The sequence below is a fragment of the Prionailurus bengalensis genome, chromosome B1, assembly GCF_016509475.1.
Source record: "Prionailurus bengalensis isolate Pbe53 chromosome B1, Fcat_Pben_1.1_paternal_pri, whole genome shotgun sequence".
In the NCBI taxonomy this organism is placed as follows: Eukaryota; Metazoa; Chordata; class Mammalia; order Carnivora; family Felidae; genus Prionailurus; species Prionailurus bengalensis.
In genome coordinates this window covers 52,474,840-52,489,624 of record NC_057344.1, presented here as the reverse complement: position 1 = coordinate 52,489,624, position 14,785 = coordinate 52,474,840, and the positions used below count along the sequence as shown (strand labels likewise).

The window sequence follows — 14,785 nt, the reverse complement described above, 5'->3', positions numbered from 1 at the left end:
TCTTTCTTAGAAGTAACATCCATTTATAAGTGTTTTAATCCTGCTAAATTTTATAATTTCTGCTTTTGTTCCCATTTAATAAAAACAGAATGAAAAATTCTGATCAATTAATTACTGAAAAGTCTTACCACCCAAAAAGTTTCAAAGTCTTAACAACCCACTATGTTCTTCTGATTTCTACAAAAATTGTTAATTTAAAATCTAAGGATCCTTGTATTGCTGACAGAGGACTTTAGTAATCTTTTGTATTTTTAGAATATTCTTTGTAGGACCTTCATTTGCATCCCAAAAATGTAAGCCAGGCTTTACTATGCATTCATTTATAGTATGCTTAATATACATAAACTTGATTATATCTCACTTGATTATTATTGGCTCCTGTGGGGCAATTTGTTTGCTAATTCTGCCACCACTCTCTTTATTAAAGGTTTTTTTTTTTTTTATGTTATTTTTGAGAGAGAGAGAGAGAGCGCACGCGCGAGCAGGGGAGTGGCAGAGAGAGAGGGAGACAGAATCTGCAGCAGGCTCCAGGCTCTGAGCTGTCAGCACAAAGCCTGATGCAGGGCTTGAACTCATGAACCACAAGATCATGACCTGAGCCAAAGTAGGACACTTACCTAGTGAGCCACCCAGGAGCCCCTTCATTAAAGTTTTTAAAGCCACGTTTATCAAAGATGATTCTCCAAACTTAATGTTTAGTAAGTATTTTCTCATGAGTATATCCACTGTATATATTCTTCTCATGCAAGGGATGAGTAACTTCATAGTATTACTAAAACCCCTCTTTAAATTATATTGATAATGTACTTTTGACATGGTTCTTGAGTTTGGGAAAATCCTAATATTTGCATTAGATGTCCCCTTTGAAAATGGATACCAAAGTTTGTTTTTATGACCTATAAATGGAACTGAAGGTTACAACCCTTAATTATAAATTAGTACTAAAATGCAAACTTGTCCAAACAGCTTAAGATTGTTGTCTCAATAAGAAAAAAAAAAAAGAAATTGAAACACTATTCTATTATTGGACTCTGGCTCACAAATAAAACGTTCATCAGGAAGACAGGTATAAATCGATGGCATACAATTTCTCCATGATCAAGCCTAATAAAAACTTCCACCCACAGAAGCCCTATGGCCAATCAATATCATCAGTGGCAGTCACTTCTAAAGAATCACTTAAAAAAGAAAACTCTCTAAATGTTTCCCCTTATGGATTTGTTAGCTGAGAAGAAAAAGGCTCCTTCATATCTACTCTTGAGACAAAAATAGGAGAAAACAAAAAGGTCAGCTGCATGAACAAATGCAGAGAGCAATTTTGAGGGGTGATAAAAAAGCCAGGATATTTCCTCTTTTAAAGTATTAATATAAACATTTTGTACAATACAGAGATACTGAGAGCATGATTTCCTTTGCTCCTTGCCTTAGCCTTTTTGTGAGCGCTTTCATGCCTGGAGACTCATAACTATAGCCAAGAAAATAAGAGAATAAATATGGGATTGGAGGAGAAGGCAGGCAAATATACCAAAAGAGAGTTCTGATACGCATGGTTTTCCAAGCCTTTTGCTACAAGTCTGAGAAAACAGAAAAAAAAAGATGAAGCTTGGGCAACTGGAGATAGAAAGTATTTTGCTACTTTCTAAGGCTTCTGAATGTGGCCATAGATGATGCTAGAGGTGATTTTTTAAAATTATATTTTTAGCTTAATACACAGCTCTAAAGCAGGGTTCAGTTTTGGTGTGCTTTACACTGAAATGGTTATATACAGATGGGGTGGAAATAGTATTAAACATTAGTCTTCAACTATCCTTTTAATGGAAAACTAGAATTCATAGTATTTGTTAAAATGAACAGTGTCACAAAACAAATGTATATAGAAAGAACTGAACCACAGACTTTAAGAGTAGCAGGCATGAACTAGCATAGCATACAGTCATAACATTGAAACATTTCAATCTGTTTCTGAAGTTTAAAACATAGCTTTGTCATGTTCATAAACTTTCACCTCCACTTCAAGTAGATTTGCCTAACATATAATGGACAAATCAGCAGAATCCAGATAAATGTTCAAAAGGCTCAAGCCAACATGAAAGTTTTAAACTTAGTATTAGTAAACTCTCAGAATACTTAAAAATAAGACACAATAAAACTTAACAAACACAGATACATAAACCAGTGCAATAAGAATTTCAGACAAGGGCAGTGCATCTCTGGTTTAAGGAAACTGTATTTGTAGCTTAATTATAACAAATTAACATCTACCCTAAATGATGGTTTAATACGATATCCAGCATTTGATATGCACTTTATTATGTATTCTCAAAAACCTGAAAAATCAATTCAACAGTAACAATACCATATCAGTAACAAATTCCTACTTTGTTTCTATATTGCACACACTTTTACGGTCTACTGTTAAAATTTACTTCTTAACGTAAATATCAGAGGATTAAACCTATAACCTTTGCAAAAATAATTTACCTTGAATAAATATTCAGATTTTCCTTTCTTGACAAACCAGAATGAGAATGAATTCAGCTTTGTTAATCCAAAGCTATTTTAAAGAGAAGGGCAAAGGTATTGGAAATGGCATGTTAATCACAAAATTCTTGGTTTTTCAACCATTTCAGTTTTGAAAAATATTTCTATATTTGGAGTGTTTAAAAGTCTAATCTTTTTTAAAACTACCAAATATTTCCTAAAGAGATTAATCATATTCTTGACCGGTCTAGAGCAGTGTTTGGAAAGTAGACACAGAAGAATAAATGGCATATAACGCAAATGGCATTAAATAGGTCACCTGTTTCACATAAAATAAAATGACTAGCACCTCCTTTCTGCTCCCAAAGTAAAGAGGCCTAACAGGCCACATGAAACATGAGTAATTACAGTATATTTCACTCATAAAGTATTGAGAAATCCACTACATTTAGAGGGTTCTCACATCTAAAGCCTTAAGTTCAAGGCTACTGTGTAAAAGTGAACTGAAGGGCCAAAGGAAAGAGAGGTGGATACAGGTCCAGGAAGGTCCTTATGTAGGTCGTAGGGAGATCTTTCATGGACTCTCCTGCATCTCGTCCTCAGTTTCCAGTTCTGCCAACTGCCTCCTAAGGATATTTACTTTTGCTTGTAATTCCTTGTTATATTCAATGATGTTAACCATTTCTTCATATGCTTCATCCAGATACTTGGAGGATCTGTTCCAACGTAGGAAAATACCTATTGAATTCCAGGAAAGGAAGACAGAAGGGAAAAAGATACACATGGTGAATTAACATTGACATTATTCCATGCATTATACATTCTTTTCTCTTTACTTTTCTTCTTTTTTTTTTTTTTTTTTACAGTTCACATCTATTTTACTATACTCTGAAATAAGCAGAAATATTGGCGTACTGAAAGAGTATAACTAAATACACTATTTAAAACATCACTATTTCTATGTACATAATCATTCATTCTTCAACCCCCCCATAAAATTATGATTTTACAATACCATTTTCTGATATATTCAGGAAAATAAGCTGATAATTTACAATGCCATAAACTTTACAGTTTCACAATATAAATTTTTTATTCAATTATAGAACTTTACTCAGACCTGTAGGACCTCATACATGTATAAAATCGCTTTCACTGGGAAAATGACGGTTACGGTAACAGCAAAACTACACACACTGTTATTTAAAAACCTAAACTTCCAAACAAACAAAAGTTCAGGATCAGATGGCTTCAGAGGTAAATTCTACCAAACATTTAAAGAAGTGTTAATACTTATTTTTCTCAAACCATTCCAAAAACTTGAAAGAAAGGGATGCTTCCAAACTCATTCTATGAGGCCAGCATTACCCTTGATACCAAAACCAAACACAACACAAAAAAAGAAAATTATAGGTCAATAACCCTGATGAACATAGATGCAAAAATCCTGAATGAAATTTTAGCAAACTGAATTCAACAATACATTAAAAGCATCTTATGCCACAATCAAGTGGGATTTATTCCAGCGATGCCAGGATGGTTCAATATCCAGAAATCAATCAACACAATACGGCACATTAACAAATAGGATAAAAATAATGATCATCCCAACAGATGCAGACAAAGCATTTTATTAAATTCGACATCCATTTATGATAACTCACAACAAAATGGATATAGAGGCCATAAATGACAAACCAACAGCTAACACTATATACAACAAGGAAACGTTGAAAGCTTTTCCTCTAGCTCACAGACAAGGAGGCTTACCACTTCAACACAATATTGGAGATCCTAGCCAGAGAAATCGGACAAGTAAAAGAAAAGGCTTCCAAACAGGAAAAGAAGTAATAAAACTGCCACTATTTGCAGATGGCCTGATACTATATATAAAAAACCCTAAAGACTCCCCCAAAAAAACTATTAAAACTAATAAATTCAGTAAAGTTAAAGGATATAAAATTAACACATAAATCTGCATTTTTGTATACTAAGAATGAACTATCAGAAATTAAGAAAACAATTCCATTTATAGTTGCATTAAAAAAAGTACCTAGGGATAGGAGGAAGATCTTGCACTGAGGAGGTAAAAGACCTGTACTCTGAAAACTGTAAGACATTAATGAAATAAAATGAAGAAAACGCAAATAAATAGAAGCACATACCATGTTCATGGATTGAAGAATATTGTCAAAATGTCCATACTACCCAAAGCAATTTACAAATTCAATATAATCCCTACCAAAAGGCATTCTTCACAGACATGAAACAATCCTAAAATTATATGGAACCACAAAAGACTCCAAATAGCCAAAGAAATCTTGAGAAAAGAACAAAGCTGGAGGTATCATCCTCCCTGATTCCAACCTATACTACACAAAGCTACGGTAATCAGAACAGTAGGCTAACAACACAAAAACAGATACACAGATCTATATAGATCAGAATAGAGTCCAGAGGGGTGCCTGGGTGGCTCAGTTGGTTGGGCATCTGACTTCGGCTCAGGTCATGATCTCACTGTGAGTTTGAGCCCCGCGTCGGGCTCTGTGCTGACTGCTCGGAGCATGCTTCAGATTCTGTGTCTCTCTGCCCCTCCCCCCAACTCGTGCTCTGTCTCTCTCTCACTCTCTCAAAAATAAATAAACATTAAAAAATTTTTTTAAAAAAAAGAATTCTAGATATAAACCCACACTTAGATGGTCAATTAATCTTGAACAAAGGAGGTAAGAATATACAATGGGGAAAAGACAGTCTCTTCAATAAATGATTGATGCTGGGAAAACTGGACAACTACATGCAAAACGATACTGGATCACTTTCTTACATCATATACAAAAATAAACTCAAAATGAACTAAAGATTTAAATGTAAGAACAGAACCCATAAAACTCCTGAAAGAAAGCATAGGCAGTATGCTATTTGACATCAGTTTTAGCAATAACTTTTTGAATATGTCTCCTCAGGCAAAGGCTAACAAAGCAAAAATGAACAATAGGACTACATCAGACTAAAAAGCTTTTGCACAGTAAAGGGAAGCATCAACAAAACACAAACTAATGAATGGGAGAAGATATTTGCAAATGATAGAAATGATAAGGGGTTAACGTCCAAAAGAAATAACAGAATCCTGTAACTCAAAATAAAAAAAAAAAACAATCTAATTAAAAAACTGGCAGACAACTTGAATAGATATTTCTCCAAAGAAGGCATACAGATGGGCCAAGAGACACACGAGAAAATGCTTAACATCGCTAATTATCAGGGTAAAATGCAAATCAAAACCACAATCAGAAATCAGCTCACACTTGTCAGAATGGCTATTATCAAAAAGACAAGCAATAACAACTGTTGGCAAGGATGCGGAGAAAAAGGAACCTTCATGCACTGCAAGTGAAAATGCAAAATTGTATAGCCACTATGGAAAACAGTATGGAGGTTCCTCAAAAAATTAAAAATTGAACTACCATATGACCTAGCATTTCCACTTCTAGGTATTTATCCAAAGAAAATGCACACACAAATCGAACAGATATATGCATCCCTTATGCTCACTGCAGCATTATTTACAATAGCCAAGATATGGAAGCCACCTAAGTGTCCATCGATAGATGAATGAATAGAGAAGATGTGGTATACATACACAATGGAATATTACCCAGCCATACAAATGAATGACATCTTGCTATTTGAAACAACATAGATGGACTTGGAGGGTATTATGCCAGGTGAATAAGTCAAGTAGAGAATGATAAATACCATAGAATTTCATTTATTTGTGGAATCTAAAAAACAGAAACAAAACAAACAAAATAAAACAGAAACAGACTCCCAGATACAGAGAATGGTCTGATGGTTGCCAGAGGGGAGGGAGGTGGGGCGATGGACAAAACAGGGGAAGGGGATTAAAAGGCACAAACTTCTAGGTATAAATAAGACAGGGATGCAACGTATAGCAGAGGAAACATAGTTAATAATAGTGTAATGCCTTTGATGACAGGTTGTAGCTAGACTTATTGTGGTTATCACTTTGTAACATACATAATGTTGAATCACTGTGTTGTATACCTGAAATTAATATATGTCAACTACACTCCAATTAAAGAAAAGGATAGAAAAAATAATGCTCTCCCTGCCTGTCTCTTAAGAGGTGGTCTTCCAATTCTACAGGCAAGTCTTCTTTCCCCCATTAATAATTATCCTTTTATTATAGACTAAAAGGAGACATTTTCTCCTCTGTATAGATCTACGTTAACTATATCAGCCCAACATAATGGCTTAAAGATAGTCAAATAAGGAGGTACAGAAACTTTCCAGGCAGCAACACGTCAGTAGCTGGTAAGTTCACAAAGGTTTTATGTTTCTTTAAAACACTTTTTACAAACCAAACTGCCAGGGCCTTAAATCCTGTATGTCCAAATGCTACTCTTTATCAGAAAGGGAAAATAGAAACATAGCTTAAAAACTATCTCCTTTGTTGATTTTTCTGTTATATGAACCTGTATTTAAAATCCTGTTCTTCAACCCAGGAATTACCTTAAATTAATGGTTAACTATGATGTAAATATAAACAGGAGAGAGACATTTTAAGGTCAAAGAGTAGTCTCATTATACAATCCAAATACCTACTGTGGGAAGATTTTCCCTAACAAAATTTCTTCCAGTTCTAAGCTGAGGCACTAAACACATATGGAAACTGTTCTTTATGGAGCAGTAGGAATTTATTCATGTAACAACAAAGATTTCTGCCAGTCTCTTAATTTCTAAACTCTCCATGAGGTTTACTCATTGTAACTAGTAAACAAGTTAAACTGTCCTTCAGGCCATTCAATTCCAAAATGTGGCTTTTCTCCCAAGTAGCTAGTCTCTCACTTCAGTTATTAGACATGACAGTGGCTTCTAGGTAAATTGTCCCAGAAATCTTTAACAAAGAAATCACTTTATCCTGCACCTGTGACTATCTACAACAACCAAGAAAGTAAGCAAAGAGAAGTTCTGAACAGCCCAAAATTCCCAAAGCACCAAAGCTCAGGCTCAGAGAATCTGCAGACTATCTGAGGATACTTTCCCCACAATTCTAACTTGGGGACACCTCAACAGATAAGATTAGAAGCATAAATTGAGGAGGAAGGAAGCAGCTAATGACAGATATGCCAAGAGGAACAAGACCTGAGGGCTGACATTGAAAGAAGTGACAGAAACAGACTCAGTCCCAAACTGAGAGAGCAAAATGATCTGAGGCCTTTTTGCACACAAAAGGCAGTTTCCCACACATGGATTTGCCCTGTGGGCATAACATATGAAAACGTGTTATAGTTAACTGACATGTATGGTAATTCAGTTCAATTACCAAACAGCTACCATTCCTCTGTGTAGGCTCTGTGCTGTTTAATACAAAGATGAATAAAGATGCATTACTACCTTCAAGATGATTAAAAAGAAATGGTATTTTATAGTCTTTGTTTAATGGATAGCTAATATAGTCTAGATAGATTTTGGTTATATTTTTAAGAAGCAGCTTTAGTATTTTATAGAACCTTACTAGAATGACTAGCTAATTAACCCTTCAACAGAAGAACCTATCCTAATGGCTGCTTAATAAAGGAAATAGAAACCATCTTCTTGGAGCTTATAATTTATTCCTGTCCCAGCTACCTACCAACTCTCTCAGACAAAAAATAATGTACTTTCCCTCATTACCCATCAGACTGGCCACTACCAAAGGGGGGAGAAAACCAAAAATACAGGAAGTGGTGGCAAGGATGTAGAGACACTGGAACGCTTGTGCACTGTTGGTGGAATGTAAAACGGTACAGCTGTTATGGAAAACAGTACAGAGGTTCCTTAAAAAATTAAACATAGAATTCTCATATGATCCAGCAATTCCACTTCTGGGTACACACCCAAAAGAATCAAAAGCAGGATCTTGAAGAGGTATTTGTGCACCTATGTGCCAAAAGATGAAAGCAAGCCAGCTGCCCATCAAAGTATAAACGGGTAAGCAAAATGTGGTCTACATATACAATGGAAAACTATTCAACCTTAGAAAGAAGGAAGTCCTCTCATATGCTACAACATGGATGAATCTGAGGACATGATGTGAAGGGAAAGAAGTCAATCACAAAAAAACAAATACTGTATGATCCCACTCATATGGGGTACCTGGAGTGGTCAAACTCAACACAGAAAGCAGAATGGTAGTTAACCAGGGGCTGCAGAGTGGAACAATGGGAAGTTGTTTAGTGAGTAGAGAGTTTCAGATTTACAAGATGAAAAGTTCTGGAGACCTGTTTCACAACAGTATAAATATACTTGGCAAGACTGAATTGTATACCTAAACATGGTTAAGTTGGTAAATTTGTAATCACAATTAAAAATAGAAATGTATCTTTCTATCTGGGGAAAATAACCAACATAAACAGCAGTACCCATTGAATTATCACCGTTAATGTCTGAAATGGGGACTGAACAAAAAAAGTGTGACCAGATCATGGATATGAAAGAGAGAACCATTCCCCACATTGAGAAAAAACAGCAATAACACACAGGTTTGAGGGTCAGGTCCACCACCTACCATCTTCAAATACAAACAACAGCATGTTCACAGAGGATCCTTGGCTACTGATAAATTTACAAAGGATGCACAGCTTACCTTCCCATAGCTGAAGACTCTGCGGAGCAACTGAAGGCCAGATGACGAGGTTGTTGGCTTCAAAGAGAGGATTGGTGAATTTACTCAGTTCACTGGGCCGATTGACCCAGGACCACAGAGACATCGTTTTCTGCTGCAGCTTTAACTTACATCTGATTAAGGAAGAAAACTGCCATTAAAGCAGTTAAATTATAACCACCACTATTAAATGCTCCTAATAGGACAAGTGCTTCTCTACGTGTGTTAGAAGGCAGAACACAGGACTTTTAACAGAGGAATAAAATGTTGCAAAATAAAAATATTTGTGGGATGCCTGGGTGGCTCAGTCCATTGAGTGGCTGATTCGGCTCAAGTCATGATCTCGAGGTTTTGTGGGTTCGAGTCCTGTGCCGGGCTCTGTGTTGGCATCAGAGCCTGCTTGGGATTCTCTCACACTCTCTCTCTCTCTCTCTCTCTCTCTCACTGTGCCCCTCCCCCACTCGTGCTGTCTCTCTCTCAAATAAGTAAATAAACTTTAAAATAAAAATATTTGTCAGAAAGTTCAACCAACATTACAACTCTCAATAACAACAAAACTATTCCACAGGCTCTCAAAGCCAGCCAAAAGGATAAAACCAGAATCTGGTCATGTCAGGTATGGTGTTAAGCAGAACATTACTATACCCAAAAGCCCTTTATTGCATCTGGCATTGTGTTTTAATTTAAAATAGCTAAATATAAAACTAACCCTCCTTTTTGGGTTTTGACAAGTCTAGAATACAAAGAACAGATTACAGACATACTACAAACAGAGGTTGAGTCAAATCTCAAAACTTAAAAATTTTAGACACTGAGATTTTAGGACAAATAAATTACATGTACATAAAATATACATGGACTGTCAAAGATTAAAAATAAAGATGTGTCTTGTGTAAATACAAATACAGATTTAATCTACATTTATATACAATGAACAGCTTCATAATAACCCTGAAGTTCTGTAACACTCTTTTATCACAGAATAAACTCACAGGGATGGAAAATAAACTGGTACATTTTTTGAAAAATAAATTTTAATAACAACTGGAAGATAATTTGTGGTCAAAACCTTACATTAAGCGAAAAGATAGTACATTCAATTTTCACAGGATCCTATTGAAGTTTTACTATAAGATTGGTTTTGTCTCTGAAACTACTTGGTCATTTACAAGGTTCACACAAGTTAATTATGTGCATCCTTTTTATGCCAGCAATAAAAACAATCCACATAATCCCAGAACCCATGTGCTGGAACTTAACTGCTAGGATAGCAAGTCCCGTACTATGTCCCCCGGAACCAGGCATGGCGAGAATAGGAAACCACTGCACCAGTTGCTCCTGCAGAAAGTGGTTTGGCCCTGCCCCCCAGCCCTAACCAATCACTGAACTTTTTCCACCTGAGCCCACCCCATACAGCTTTAGAATCCTTCTCAATCAGCCCTACTGGTAGGATCTACCAAATGGCAATCAGAATGTGAGATTAAATGCATTTGTGATCCCTTTATTAAAAGCTAGTTCTGAAGGATGTTAGTAAGTATAATTCCAAAAAGAAATCCATAGTCAAACGTATAACTTAATTTAAATGCTGAATTAAAGGGGCGCCGGGGTGATTCAGTCGTTTAAGTGGTTAAGCATCCCACTGATCTGGCTAACTCAGGTCATGATCTCATGGTTCAATAGACTGAGCCCCATGTGGGGCTATGCACCGGCAGTGTGGAGCCTGCTGGGGATTCTCTTTCCTCTCCCTTAAAATAGGTAAACTTTAAAAACTAACTAATGAATGCTGAATTAAAGTTACGTACATTGCTTTATTGAAGAGTGTCTTAAAGCTTTTAATAATTATTTTGTGACTCTCTGAGAGGGGACTACATTATGCCACATTCCCCAAATTTATCTATGTAAATCATCAATTCTCTTCCTTGCCCCATCAGAGTATAGTCCAGGGCTGAGTCAAACATGTTTTAAGAAATGGCAGGAGAGGGGCGCCTGGGTGGCTCAGTCGGTTAAGTGTCCGACTTCAACTCAGGTCTCTCGTGCTCTGTCTAGCTCTCAAAAATTAAAAAAATTAAAAAAAAGAAATGGTGGAAGATATTAGATTTCTAAAACATTAAGTGCCATAAAAAGAATTGCCTTTGTGATGATTATTGGGATGTAATTTTTAATCCCCTAAAAAACAGGCCAAAACCAAAATAAAACATCAAAGCCTTGACATACGACTTTGTTTGTTCAGTTCTTTTTAATTTTATTTTAATTATTATTTAACTCAGCATTTTTATAAAAAATTATTTTTTATTTCAGAGAGACTGTGCAAGCAGGGGAGAGGGGCAGAGGAGGGGAGGCAGAAAGAGACAAAGGGAGAGAAAATCTTTTTTTTTTTCAAGATTTTTTAAAATGTTTATTTATTTTTGAGACAGGGGAAGACAGAGCATGAGTGGAGGAGGGGCAGAGAGAGAGGGAGACACAGAATCCGAAGCAGGCTCCAGGCTCTGAGCTGTCAGCACAGAGCCCAATATGGGGCTCAAACCCACAAACTGTGAGATCATGACCTGAGCCAAAGTTGATGCTTAACCAACTGAGCCACCTAGGCATCCCAAGAAAATCTTAAGCAGGCCCCATGCTGTGTGGAGCCAGATGCAGGGCTCAATCCCATGAGCCTAGGATCATGATCTGAGCTGAAATCAAGAATTGGAGGATCAACCGAGTCACCCAGGTGCCCCTGTTTTGTTCAGCATTTTGTTTGTTTCTTTTTGACAGACAGCAAGCATGCCCACACAAGTGCCCCTTCAGAGGATCTGAAGCCGGCTCTGTGCTGACAGCAGCAAGCCTAATGTGTGGCTCGAATTTAACAAACCAGGAGATCATGACCTGAGCCACCCACATGCCCCTTGCTCAGCATTTAAAAAGTATTCCTGACCACGAATCCTTTTTGGTGTAATACCTTTTAACATTGCTTGGTATTAGTGTCTATCAAAGAAACTGTAAATACATTTCATTTCACATGCTGACTCCCAACTGCTAAAGGTTACCAATTCTCTTTCCTTTTTTTTAAGCATCAGGTGACAAAGAGCACAGTAAATCAGTGGTAAGCTTTGGGCTCATGTCTAAGCAGGTGATAGAAGACTGAAGGAGGAATGAATGAATGAACTGACATTTTTTAAATGCCTATTTTGTGAAAGGTATGCTAGGAATTTTCACATGTGTGCTATTTGAACCTCCCTATAACCCAGTCTGGCAGAGATTAATTTTTGCCTTTAACATTAACAGAAATAGATTCAGAGAAGTCACATGGTTAGTAGGTGGTATGGTGGAGATTCAAACTCAAATCTCCTAACTTCAAGTCCTGAACTTTTTCCTTTTAAAGTACGTTGGAGAGAATGAGGAAGGGGCTGATGGCAGTGAAAAAGAAAAGTCCCTCAAGTTTCTCGGAGTATATTTTAAAATGTTGCGTTTGGGTGTGGGACTTCAGGAATGGTAGTGAGGATCTCTGTATATCTTCTCTAAAAAGTCATGAAAACAGTGGCAAAAATGGTCAAAATTAATTACTTTTAAAACTCTGGGAATTAACAAAAGGCTTGGGACAATCTGAGGAATACTCATTCAAGAAAAACTAATGAGACTCTGAAAGAACAGCAGGATTTGTGGCATTTTAACTTGGTCAATGCCAACACCCTTTCCCCAGCTCTGCAGTAGCCTTGTAGCCATCGGAAGGGCAGGCCAAGTTTGGAGCTCCTCAAAAAATACCACTCCCAGGGGCGCCTGGGTGGCTCAGTCGGTTAAGCGTCCGACTTCAGCTCAGGTCACGATCTCGCGGTCCGTGAGTTCGAGCCCCGCGTCAGGCTCTGGGCTGATGGCTCAGAGCCTGGAGCCTGCTTCTGATTCTGTGTCTCCCTCTCTCTCTGCCCCTCCCCCATCCATGCTCTGTCTCTCTCTGTCTCAAAAATAAATAAAAAACGTTAAAAAAATTAAAAAAAAAAAAATACCACCCCCAGAGCACGGTCACTATTTGATGCATCTTATAGCTCCCTGGCAAAGCCTCCTTTGCAGAGTATTTTGTTATCTGACTTGACTCACAGTTTTCTTGGAGGGAAAAACCCTATTCCCCAGGGTGTTTGTCAAAAATAATGAGCAGAAACTAACATCACAGCTGCTTGAGGCTGCCATAACAACTGGGGCAAATAAGAGCCTGGGAAAAATCGTAAAAGTAAGATTTGGGGAATGAGATGTCCATGGGCAACAGGGGATGGGGGTGAGGTGGGGAGGGGGCTATGTGAAGCTCTGACATATTGCTGGGAATTTAAACGGGTGTGCACATGCCCAGAAAATGCTTGAGATAGCCCCAGTCTTTCTCCTCTGGCTGAACCTGGGGCCCTGTACAAGCTGAAGGCTAAAGCAGAGTTGTAAACCACCTGAGAGTTTAAGTCATGCCTAACACACACATAGGGCCCCTCAGCAAAGGGTGAATGAGTTATTCATTCAGAGGGTGGAAGATCTAATTTCCAGATTTGCCATATTATCTAAAACATCGGTTTTCCAAAAAACAAATTATAACGCACATAAAGAAACAGGAATGCATGGCCCATACTCAGGGGTAAAAAAAAAAAAAAGGCAGTCAAAAGAAATTGTCCCTTGGATGAGGAAGGACATATTGAACTTACCAGACAAAGACTTTACATCATCTATCATAAATATGTTCAAAGAGCTAAAGAAAAATGCCTGAAAAGTTAAAGTATGATAATAATGCTATACCAAATGGACAATATCAGTAAAGAAGTAAAAATTATAAAGAAGAACCAAACAGAAACCCTGATTTTAAAGTATAACTGAAATGAAGAAATGACCATAGGAGGTCAACAGTAGATGTAAGCTGGAATTTGAAGATAGGTCAATTGAGATTATTAATTTCTGAGGAAAAGAAAGAAAAATTGAAGAAAATTTTAAAGAATCTCCAAACCCATGGAATAGCACCAAATATACCAACATATGCATAATGGGAGTTCCAGAAGGAGAAGAGAAAAAGGGAGAACAAACGTTTGGAAAATAATGTCTAAAAACTTCTCAGGGAGCCTGAGTGGCTCATCCGACTTTGGCTCAGGTCATGATCTTGCTGTTCATGAGTTCGAGCTCTGCATCAGGCTCTGTACTGACAGTTTGGAGCCTGAAGCCTGCTTTGGATTCTGTGTCTCCCTTGTCTCTCTGCCTTGCCCCTGCTCGTATTCTGTCTCTCTCACTCTCTCTCTCTCTCAAAAATAAACGTTAAAAAAAAATTAAAAATGTCTCAAGTGTGATGAAAACATTATCTACATACCCTAAAAGATCAAGGAACTCCAAGTGGGATAAATTCAAAGTGTTCCACACTAGGACACATCAACGTCAAACTGTCAAAAGCCAAAGAAAAAGAGAATTGTAAAAGCAGAGAAAAATGATCCATTATGTACAAGGGACCCTCAATGAAAATAGTGGCTGACTTATCAGAAACCACGAGGCCAGAAAGCAGGTATGGCATGTTCAAAGTGCTGCAAGATAAAGACTATTACTTCAAAAATGAAGAGTGATGCCAGAAAAAATGGCAGAGTAGGCAGCTCCAAATGCCCATCCCTCCACAGGAACATTGAAAATGCAAGCAGAAACTGTTAAAAC

At 37.2% G+C, this 14,785-nt stretch overlaps 1 protein-coding gene across 2 annotated transcripts in view; it reads right to left on the bottom strand.

Moving 5' to 3' along the window:
• Positions 1-353: 353 nt before the first annotated feature.
• The window catches only part of MTMR9 (myotubularin related protein 9), a 54,302-nt gene continuing 39,870 nt past the window's right edge, over positions 354-14,785 (bottom strand). Inside the window, exons 9-10 of one of the 2 annotated variants that reach the window (XM_043565184.1) lie at positions 9,131-9,282; positions 354-3,219 (exon numbers count right to left, since the gene is read on the bottom strand). In XM_043565184.1, the coding sequence (XP_043421119.1) occupies positions 3,056-3,219; positions 9,131-9,282 (316 nt within the window). In that variant the 3' untranslated portion in view covers positions 354-3,055. The remainder of the gene's footprint in view (positions 3,220-9,130; positions 9,283-14,785) is intronic. The other variant, XM_043565191.1, reaches the window with a different exon arrangement.